Source organism: Sus scrofa, chromosome 4, assembly GCF_054392235.1.
Source record: "Sus scrofa isolate SSC_HxYL_T2T_F1_AM1 chromosome 4, Sscrofa_HxYL_maternal_Yorkshire_Landrace_v2.0, whole genome shotgun sequence".
NCBI lineage: Eukaryota > Metazoa > Chordata > Mammalia > Artiodactyla > Suidae > Sus > Sus scrofa.
The window spans coordinates 24,880,370-24,892,620 of record NC_139386.1 but is presented as its reverse complement, the minus strand read 5'-3'; the positions used below and the strand labels follow the sequence as shown (position 1 = coordinate 24,892,620).

The window sequence follows — 12,251 nt, the reverse complement described above, 5'->3', positions numbered from 1 at the left end:
CGACGATGAAGGAATAGTTCTCTCTTTTTTTCTTTTCTGGCTATACTCGTTGCATGTTGGAGTTCCTGGGCCAGGGATCAAACAGAGCAACCCTAGCTGCTACAGTGACAACGCCAGATCCTTAACCCGATGAGCCACAGGAGAACTCCAAAAATAGTTCTCTTTGATGCAACCATTTTTATGACACAAATATGCCTTTGGATGTATGTCATAACAGCAAAAGGATAGTTTTTTAAAAAGTAATATAAATATGGGTTATTATACCCTTTAATGTTCTTGACCTTTTAATTTAGATTTAGTAAAATTACATAATAAAATAAATGGTTGGCAAAAGTCTGATTCTGTAGTTATCTAGTTTAAAGTAAATCTTCTAATCCATCATTCAGAAATAGTATAGTTGGAAAATATAAATAAATGTAACCTATGAGCTGTACTCCAAATGATCTAGATTCAAACTTCTGTCTCTTGAAAACCTAATTTTGTGATCTTGGAGAAGTTATTGATATTTCTGAAATTTAATTTTCTCATCTATTTAATAGGAGTATTGAGAAGCATATCTGAAATGATGTTATGAGAATTGCATATAAATAGCCTGATATAGCCTGCACATTCAGAAAATGTTAGTTTGAACAGATACAGAGTACATATAGATTTTCTTTGAATATATATATATATATATATACATTTACAATCTAAAATAATTCAAGAAGAGTTAATGTAGGATGCCTAATCTAAAATTTTTATTTAGAGTTTTAGACTGCTAAATAAAAATTTTAGTTATTAAAAACATGTGGATTTATTAGAACATCAAGTTGCCCTCTGTGAGATAATCAAACATTTTGATTATGCTACTTTAACAGATGAAAAATGCATATTTGTGAAGAATGAGTGATTAGCACAAGAAATATTGCCAGTTAGTGACTTATAACACCATGTGCAATTTGCCTTGAGGATATCAGTGCTGCTTTATTCAAAACAGGCTAACAGAAATAAACCTTTCACAGATTTGCTATAAAGATTGAATAAATATAATCCATGGAACAAGGTGTTTAAATTTCATGTTGACATCCTTTGTTTTATGTTTTAACCCCTGTTTTAATGGTTTAATTTAGTCTGTTTCTTTACTAAAAGCCACCTTAATTCGTTTTGGCAATATGCCTAGTATAAACAACAAATGATTGTTTATACTCTTGAATCCTTGCCTTACTCAGATTTGAATGAGTCTTTTATGTTGACAAAAAGTTGTAGAAACCCCGTCTGTCCTTGAGATCTATCCATTCATTTATTTTGAATACTCCAAAGTGAGGAATGATATCTGAGGAAAAGAGTCATTAACTGCCTAAGGTGCATCAAAATTTTAATTGGCATTTTTTTCTAATTCACTTGCATGCCTTATGGCACTGCAATAGTCCTAAGTAAATTAACATTATGGGGAGGAGAAGACTAGCTACAATATAACAACTTTCCCCTCAATTTCTGTGTTTTCTCCAGTCTGTATCTAGAAAAGGCAATTACCAAAGTCCAGAAAAAGAGTAAGCAAAATTCACATTGACATTTGGATCTCATTAATATAATAAATAAATGAAAATAACCTGGTATTACTTCTCTTTTATTTATTGAGTATACAGATGTTAATATTATATATGCAATTACTACATACACACACACACACACTATGCCAATATGTCAGGCATTAGAGCATCTGTATTTCTCAGACATTTTATTATATGAGAGAGATCAGGATAGAGCAACTGGTTCTGACTCTAAAGGGGATGTCTTCAGAGGCAGCAACTTGAATTGGGTTACATCACTCTCAGTCAAACCCTTTTGATAGCCTGAAGACAGGGACTTGGGAGTGGAGTTAAATCAATAGAGTGCACTGCCATAAAGTATGCCCTATGGCCATTTGTTTCTATGGTCTAGATATTTTCTAATAATTAGATATTAATAATAATTAGATATTTTCTAATAATTTCTGGAACAGTTGTTCTCTACCTCAACATTATACCTAAAAGGAAGGAGACAGATCACTGTGTTGCATTGAAAGGAGCAGCAATTATGAGGAAGAGTCTTTAACATGAGTATTAGGAGGTTAGATAAGAAATTCGGGAAGTAAAGGAGAAAGGAGAGGAGACAAGATTAATCATGTAAGAAGAGAAGTATAGTGGCTGCTCAAGAACTTTTACAGGGAAACTGCCAACATTTTCTGAAGGAGGAAAGTCTACCAATTACACAAGTGGGAATTCAAGCTATAGATTGCTGTTTATTCATTCTAATTACTATTTCTTGATTATGTCCCTTAGGTTTGTGAATTCTATGGTTATGTTACAAATCCAATGAATTTGTAAAATGAACAAGACGTAGTGACAGAATAAATTATATCTTTTATATCTATCCCTCAATGTACTGAGAAAAAAATGCTGGGTAAATATTTGATATTCAGTAACAGTAAGGGGATAAATGAAGTTTAGAGAATTTAGCAACAATGAAGTGTATTTTGTGACTATGAATAAAAAGGTGTAAATTAATTATATATAATCACACCAAGTAATAAAAATTAAAAGGTGTAAAGCATGGTTTTATCATAGAGATAGGGAGAAAAAAAAATCAGAACAGAACTTTCTCTAGCAAAATTTATTTAATCAAGTAGTTGTGTTTTAAAAACTACTTAAAATATGCTTAATTGTAACAATGTCTGTGTTCAGAATCAGCCAGCTGGCATATATAATTTATGTAGTTGTCATTTCTAGGATTTTTTAAAAATAGGTTCTGTTCCTTTCTTGTTCAGTATACTATCCAGATAGATGAAAATGAATCTAGACTCCTTTACATCTTCGAGACTGATCATAGACCTAAATATCAAGTCTAAAATTTTAAAGCTTCAGAAGGAAATACAGGAGAATATATTTCCATCTTTGGATAGGCAAGTATTTGTCAAGATTATATAGAAAGCACTACAAATAAAATATTTGACTTTGTCAAAATTTAAAACCAGCTAATCTAAAGATAGTGTACAAAAATGAAAAAGCAAGTCATAGATTGAAAGAAAATATTTGTATGCATATATTTTAAATAAAAATTGATATAAAGACAAATGTAACAATATCAAGAAAAATAAACACCCAATTTAAAAATAGGAAAATATTTGAACACTTTATAAGATATATCAGTGGTCAATAAGCACATATAAAAGTGATTAATATGATTAGTTATAACAGATACAAAATAAAAACACAATGAAGATTGACAATCTCAAATGTTATTAAGGATCCGGGAAAGTCAGAGCTCCTATACAGTGATGGTGGAATCAAAATGGGACAACCACTTTGGAAACCTGTTGGGAGTTTTTAAAATGAAATTAAGCAACTATTTACCCAACAACCCAACAATTTCCCTGCTAGATATTGATTCAAGACAAATGAAAATGTATCCACAAAAAGACTTATGCATGAATGTTCATTGTATTTTTATTCAGAGTAGCCCAAAACTTAGAACAATCCAAATATTCATTAACAGAAGAATGAACAATTCATATAATGAAATGTTACTCAGCCACAGAAAGGAATGAATTGTAGGCACACACAAGCATTGGCTGGATCACAAAAGCATTGTGCTAATTGAAAAAGACCAGAAACGAAACAATACATACTGTAACATTCACCTTATATGAATATTTAGTAGGGGCAAAAACAAATTCATGATTAAATTAGTATAGTAGTTGTTTGTGAAAGTGCTGAGATTGATTGGAAAGGAAAACTATAGAACTTTCTGGGATGATTAAGATGATTGTATATGAATAAGGGTATGGGATACATGAGTTTATGTATATTTTATTAAAACAATTTTATCATTTAATGTCTGAATATCGAGTTGTAGCAAAGGTATGCCTCAATTTTAAAGTTTTAATTTAATTACATATCTATTTATTTAAACAATTCAAAGTATAATTCAGTGTTTTCTCCTTTAGTCAACATTGAGAACAAGAGTAATGTAAGTATGTATACTTAAAGTTGCTTCCATTGGTTTAGGGCTATTATCTGGACAATAAAGAAATAATTATTTAGAAAAAAAAATTTTTCACATACATTAATTACTTATGTGTCAGGTTTTTTAAGTTTAAAAAGTACTTTCTCTTCACAATTTCTTTTCATTATTGTTTTGCTGTGTAAACTTAGATTGTAAATTTTAAAAGTTCAGAAATAAAGTTTCCTGAAATGGTTTTGATTCATTTGACAGCCTAAATTATTGAGAATGGAATTAGTCAATGTTCATTTTTATAATGATATTCATGTTTTCCAGTTTGAAATTTAAACTGTAAATCATTAAATTATATATATAGAGGAAATATTCTTAAAATTTAGAAGAGATATAAAGGAACCAGAATATTTTTTCCTAAAGCCAGGGTATGTATATTGGAGGTTAAAATCTTAGAAATAGAAGAGTAGTAAGAAAATAAGAAAATCCTCATAACCCCTCCATCACCATGAGATAACTACAGTTGAAATTTTGCAGTAAATCCTTTAGTTCACAAATACAAAAAGGCATACAGATACAACATGTACAAACTATTCTGAACTTGTAGCTGAAGAAAGATTTTATTTATTTATTTTATTTTTATTTTTATTTATTTTTTTGTCTTTTTGCCTTTTCTTGGGCCACTCCCATGGCATATGGAGATTCCCAGGCTAGGAGTCTAATCAGAGCTGTAGCCACCGGCCTATGCCAGAACCACAGCGACTCGGGATCTAAGCCGTGTCTACAACCTACACCACAGCTCACGGCAACACCGGATACTTAACCCACTGAGCAAGGCCAAGGATCCAACCCACAACCTCATGGTTACCAGTTGGACTCGTTAAGCACTGTGCCACGAAAGGAATTCCAAAAAAAGAGATATCTTAAGGTCATAGTCATAATGTACTAATGGTCACAGCATAAACTTCATCTTCTTAAATTACATACTTCTTTTTTCAATTACAGCTTTAGAAACTATTTAGGAAGCAAGCATTCTTAAAATCTGTTTTTAACAGTAAAATAAAAATGAATAAAATATTTTGATGCTGCAGTATAATTTGTCATTGAATGATTCTTAGCCTTCTCCATGTCATTTTTCATGATTGAGGTTGGAATGAAATTTTTTCTTCCAGAATGCTTTTTACCTAGGGGTGGTGATGTGAAGATGTTCTTTGAATTAATACTAATATTTGAATGAATTATGAAAAAATAAAGCAAAATATTTTATAATGGAATAATTAAATGAATTATAGTATGATAAGCATCCAATAAATTTGATGCTTACAAAAATTCTAGTACATGTGAATATGTATACATTAATGTAGGAAGATTAAATATTGATATAAATTAACATATACAGTATGACCCTAAATATATGAATATGTCTCTGCCTCATGAGAGTGAGGGATATGTTTTTCACCTTTTGCTTTAACTTTCTCATTGAGAAATGCAGTATTTGCATATTTTAAGCTAAATGTATAACTATAAAAGTGTTCTCTAATGGTGTATTGCTATAAGTATCAAATTCAGTCACCACTATCAATTTTTATTTAATAAATTTTAAAAAACTCATAGAAAAATAAGCAGAAGCATCAATAATTGGAGTTATAGAGAATAGCTTAAAAATATGAAATTGTGGTTACAAAACCCATCATTCCTTTATACCAGCAAGAATAAGGCCTACAAATCATCTTTTGTGTGTTATTACAATGCAAGTATAGCACACCATTTAAAAAATTTACTGGAGCTCATTAAAAGTAATAAAACATGAGTATCAATTTCTGAAAGAGAACAGCATATATACCATAAGGGCATATATTAAGTAAGGATGTGAAAGAGAGAAAAAGCAAGAAAACAGTGAGTCAAAGGACAAACACAAAAATGAATCAAACTGCCAGGAGCAGTTTAGTCTTCTATTCAAACAGCAGGCTGTATCTAAGCACAGTCTGGAAGGAGCTATAGGTTACACATTGGATTTTTTCCCCTAATCTTGCTATTTAAAATCAGTTCTATATTAGCAACAATATTTTAAACATAAATGTCAATAGATGCATTATATATCCACACTTAGCAAAATGCTCTAGAAAACATTACAATTGAGTTCATAAAACAAATACGAAGGATAAAGTTATAGTTGACCTTTCTGTGTATATCTTTATATATACTGTACAGTTTTTCATTAAATCTTACCTAATATGGCTAAAAAGAATTGGATTCAATTTACAAATCAATGCATAAACCATGGAGATATATCTTTATTATATGTATATATATTTGTTTTGTTATTTATTTATTATCAGCTTAAGCTCTGAATTAAGACAAATCTAGATTGCAATGATGATCCTGCCTCTGGCTACTTTTAACAGTGTTAACCTTGGGTAAGTAACATAAGTCTCATTTTCCAAGTTATAAAATTATGATGTTAATAATAGGAATCCCTTTTCACATTGTTTGAACAGGGGAGAAGTAAATAAAACAAATATAAGATATTTCGCACAGTGTCAGATATCACTTAATAAATGTGTGTGGTTTGCTTCACTGAGCTTTTATTTCACTGTGTTCCTCATAAAATCTCTGTAAATTAAATGTCGTTATTCTCCACTTACAGATTAGGAAAAAATGAATGAGAGCAATAAATTTATTTTCCCCATCTGATCAGCTTTTAAATTCATAGAGTCCACAATTGTTTTAAAAAAAAAGAATGGGGTATAATTAAAATGTGTGCCTCATTTTTGAGAGGATCTGAGAGATCCTTGTACAAATAATACTATCAGTGGATTGATAGAAACTACCAGATAACATTTAGAGAGATTTATTTCTTTTTCATATTTATACCAATGATAGAGCGAACTTTGCTGATGCAAAGTAAGTATACAAAAATATTTGTACTTTTATATACAATAATTTAGCTTAATTGACGTTCTAATAAGCATCTTTCTTTTTTTTTTTTTTCATGGCCTATAATCTGATTGAATGTGTACAGGTGAAAGCAGATATCCACACTCACACTCACATACACAGTGCCATGTTTTCCTATCTATCCAGCTCTATCATTACCAGGATATAGAGATTTTAATCATATTGACAGCGATGAGGAACTAGCACTGTTGATGTGTCTACTATACCGTAGATATTTGAAATGGATGCGTATTAAAAGAGTAAAAGGAAGCAGAAAACTAAGTTAGAGATTCTCAGTAAATAAATGTGAAGTGTAGAGAAAAGAGAGAGAGAGGGAGGAAGGAAGAAAGGAAAGAAGGAAGGAAGGGAGGGAAAGAAAAAAACCTTATCTGTATTCAACTTTTCTCTGTAGAGACATGTGGTTGGAAAAAATCTATACATTTTTTTTAACTGTCATTCTGACTACAAATAGTTTAAATGTGGTATTAAGAGAACTTTATATTCACTCAGAATTTTCACACACATTATCTCATGAGATATTCAGAAGAGTATGGTGAGATGGATGGTACTGTCTTTATTATTAACATCTTCTAGTTTAAACACAAATGACATGGATTGCTCACACAGCCAGTGAACAACAAACCTAACACTATAATGCAAATCTTATCTTCTAGTTCAACAGTTTCTCCACTATTATATGTCTTCTTACTAAAAATGGAAGATAATATATATCAATTTTTAATTTAAAATCATGAAAAAAATCAATGCAAAGAATATGGACAACCAGTGAATATACCAAAACTCAATTTGATAGTCTGATTCCTGTTAATCAGGAAGGCAAGTATACAGTAACAGAATCACTGAATCATAACTCAAACATAACCAAGTATGTAAGGGTCTTTACATACTTAAAATTATCTGCTTAGAATATTTTGAATTAGAAGTTTAAAAAAAATATACTACAGTTAAGGAAAAATATACACACTTGGTAAAAAAATATACACACTTGGTAAAAGTCTAGAACTGAATGAAATATGTAGTATCTGACATTTTAAATTTTTGGCTCAAGTACAGTTGATATATATTTAAAAAGAGTTTTTGATAAGACAGCAAAACTACTCATATATCTGGACATCATATTTGCTAAAAAGAACTTTCGAAGAACAACTTAGAAGTTAAAAGTAAATAATTTCTTTTGTGTGGACAGAAACATGAATGTTTCTGCTCATGATATACAAGGGTCTACTTTTCAGATATTTAGACTTTATAAACCATACACGTTATCTAAAATTAATGTATTCTTCTATAATATAATTATTGATTTTAAGTATTTTTTATATTTTTATATGTTAAAATTGGGAACATACCCCTGAAAGACATGATATGCTTTCACTTTACTAAAAGTTATGCCCATAAAAAAGGAAGCCCTGAGGTAAGTATTTTAAAAAACAAAATAGCTTTAACTATTTTAAGAGGTACAACTTAATTTGCATTCACTTTTTTCAGAGATAATATTAATAAACTCATATTATGAAGTCAGAGATATGGAGCTAATTTGTTCATGGGATGATATATTTCCAAATGAATAACAGTTGGATGGCAAATATGATTTTATTATAATCACACCACAAATGTTAAGCATTCTTTGTAAAATAAACCACTTTACCCAATAAATATCTCCCTCCATTTTTTCCATTTAAAATACACTAACCTTGTCCTAAAGTTTGTAGGATGAGGATGTCCATCATATAAGGATAAGTAGTCGTATTCTTCTTCTAGAGCAAATGACTGAAAAACAATTTGTATTCTATTTCGTTCTTCTGCTATTATTACCCATGTACAGTTTGCACCATTTGGATATCCATATGGAAAACCAGGGCTTTCTATAGTGCCATTAAGTCCTTTTAAAGTTCCACCACATGTATAAATAAATCCTGTAACAAAAGACAAATAAACAAAAATTAATATTATATGATACAAGAAAACTCCAGAATGTATATTATTTTGAAAAACCCTTTTGATTTTCCAAGACTCATGTTACAATAATTTTGTAAATTCAACTTAAAAGCTAGGTAAATTATTTAACTTTTTGTTATAAAAGGTAAAACATAAGTAGCAAAATACTTGAAGATGTGTCATTTATCATACATTTTGTCATTAGTAATTATAAACCAGTTAATGAAATTAAATCCTCCACACTTCTGATTCATTATCCATTGCATGATCCAAAATGCAAATACAATCCGAGAAGTAGTTTCCCATCTAATTGGTATCTTCCCTGAAGTAGTTTCTAATCTAATGTGGACACTCATATAAACAACCTCGAAAAATTCAATGATGTTAGTCTGCATTTGGGTCTTAAAAAATTAACTACAGTTTTTCCTAGTAAACCATGCTAACTTTTTTGTGTATGCAAATATCTACCATGCAGCCAAAGTGCCTAGGAAGATCTGTCGCATTCTGATTCTAGCAGAGAGAGAGATGGCTAAGACATAAACAAGCAAACAAACCGTGTATAATTGCTCTTTGGCCGGAGCACAATCCTAAACTGACCACATCACAACTTAGATATCACAAGTTTAGAGTGATATCTAAAGCTGAGGAGAAAAATTGAATCCTGGACGATTGACAACAGCCATCTTTTAAACTTTCCTGTTTGTTCTGTGGGAGGTCTAAATTGTTGAGAGCTTGACTCCTAAAGATAACTGGAAAACATACCATTTTTCTTAAAGAATTATTTTTTTATAAATATATTCTGCAGTCACACTGGTTAATGTAAAACCCTAAGATTTATAAAATAGAGAAGGTGGTCCACAGCATGTATCCAGACTAGTCTACAGGCAATTAAAGCTAGATCTAGAGACAGGCATCTATGATTTCAGAAGTTCTGGTTTCTTCACCTACCTGCCATTTCCACATCTTTGTGTTTTACATGAAGCTTAACTACCATGAAGCTCCTTTCTCCAAGAAAGAATGAGTATATGTAATAAAAGTATGGCTATTTTTTGAAAGTATAAGGAGCCATGAATCAAAGATGGGAAGCCCAGGATATAGATCATGGCAGGTGGAGGCTAATCTGTATGTTGTTCATTCCACACTCTTTTCACAAGAGCATCTTGTTTTTGAAAGGGGTGCCACATCTCTACCAAACAGCTATGTGCTTTGGAGTAATTGACTTTACCGACTAATGGTGAGGTGGCTGGCTAAGAGCTGGATTAATCAGTATAACTCTATCCTCCTAGCCGTATTTAATTTAGCAATATGCTCTAATTATCTTTATATATGGCTAAGTCCTAAGTCTGAGATATTCAGTATGGGATATGTGGCATTGTTTCTGTGATTCTTTTGCCCTTTCAAAAAATTACCAAGTTGGATAAGGTAAAAGTTTTTTTAAAAAACAATATTTGTGTGCATACTTATATTTTTGCTCCTGTACCAAAAGTTGAATAGGGCATTTTGTGATTTTCAAAAATAAAATAAGAGAAAGGTCCCTTTTAAAATTGCTTCTTACAGAGCAATTACTTTGAAGCCTTAGGTTAATTAGCTATCACCCATTTCTATTAGTTTTCTGCCTGAACAGCTTCCAATTTGAACTTCATAACTAAATGCAAGCATGAATCCCTTCAGCTACAATCTGATCTATGGGTTGTTACATATTCTCAAGCCCCATAACCATGATAGTTTTAGAAAAAGGACATATGTCCTGAAATAACATGCACAGCTTTGTCCACTAACTCTTCAAGAGCCTGCTGATTCATGCATTTCAATTCCTTTCTTTTTTTTCTCTAGACAAATTAGGAATCACATCTATTTTAAGCTTCTTATCTGTATTCTTCGTTTTATTTTCCTTTTTGTTTATATAGGTTTTAGTAAACATCACAGTATTCATAATAATAAAGTATATATTTCCAACGGAAGGTTTATATCTTTATCTTTCACTCTTGAAAGGTCAGAAGTAAATCAAATTTTAAAAGCAAAACATTTTCTTCATTTACTTATGTTCAAAAGGTTAGTCATTCTTACTAGTTTATCTTTCCAGGCCATGAATCTTTCTAGGCATATGAGTATATATGATAATTTCTATGCATTACATATATTTTATAGACTCAGTCATACTAAGCATATTTTCCTGAATTTTTAAAAAATTTTGTAAAATATCACTGATATTTTTCTGGACCCACATGTATACATCTACTACAATTTTTTGTACTATAATTGATTCAACATATCTCCTTATGAAGTCTTCATTCTTTGTAGTTTCAAAGGTGTAAAAACCATCTTCAAACATAGCCTTGTGCGCTTGTGTGATATATCCTGCAATTGGAATTCCAAAAATAAGAGTACTAAATTTTAAATTTAGATACATAGAGCCAAACTATCCTCAATAAATGTCAAAATATCTGCTACTTTCATAAGGGATTAAGTGTTTCCTACCTCCAACCCTGATTTTGGCAGCACTAGATATTTCACAAGGAAAATTTTGCAAGGTAAAAAATATTATCTTACTATTTCATTTTGCATTTTTCTAGTATTAGGACCAAACATTTTGTTATATGCTTCATTCATTTATCATTGTCCTTTTATAAATTGCTGCACCCTAGCCTTCACATATTTTTTAATAGATACTTTACCTTTTCTCACTTCTCTTTAAGGATCCAGTTGCTTAGGATTCTGGTTATTTATTGGTAAGCAATACTCGCCTTTCATATACTATACATTTCTAAAGGAAATAACTTTGCTTATTCATTGCTCTCATAAATTCACAGTTCCTTACTGTTCTTTATAGTACATGTGAAGCTTCATCTCCTTTGATGATCTTTCTTCAATATTAGTTCATCTATTCATCACACATGTTATACCTTAGGATGAAATGACTAAAAGTTCTTAGTCTGTCTTCATGACAAACTACAACATGAAATAGCAAGGAAATATAGATTATTGTATTATTACTGAATAAATGCAATGATCAGCATTAGCATATTTTGCTGTGAGAACATGTGGAAGCAAAACCTAATCTATATAATTCAGTATGTATTTATGGAAAACTGGTCTCAAAAATACGGTATTACAAATTTCCAAAGATTCAGCCTTTGACAGTTTCTGGATAACTTGTGTTGTATTTTTCACACCTTAACATTTAATATTCACTTAGTCAATTTATACTTGAAAAACAACTAAAATTTATATGATTTATGTTATATTGTCAATAAGAACTTTGTTAACAATGTAGATTTTTAGATGTTTTCTCTTTTTCTTCTATGTCCATATTTTACCTTTCCTACACAGTAAAGAACTATGTAATGATGATTTATACAGTATTTTTTGATATTTAAAGATTC

The 12,251-nt window shown here is 30.5% G+C and overlaps 1 protein-coding gene across 5 annotated transcripts in view; it reads right to left on the bottom strand.

Moving 5' to 3' along the window:
* Positions 1 to 12,251, bottom strand: part of CSMD3 (CUB and Sushi multiple domains 3) — a 1,221,352-nt gene that overhangs the window by 1,068,927 nt on the left and 140,174 nt on the right. For all 5 annotated transcript variants that reach the window (XM_021090582.2, XM_021090584.2, XM_021090585.2 and 2 more), the window contains exon 2: positions 8,624 to 8,846. In XM_021090582.2, coding sequence (XP_020946241.2) covers positions 8,624 to 8,846 — 223 coding nt within the window. The remainder of the gene's footprint in view (positions 1 to 8,623; positions 8,847 to 12,251) is intronic.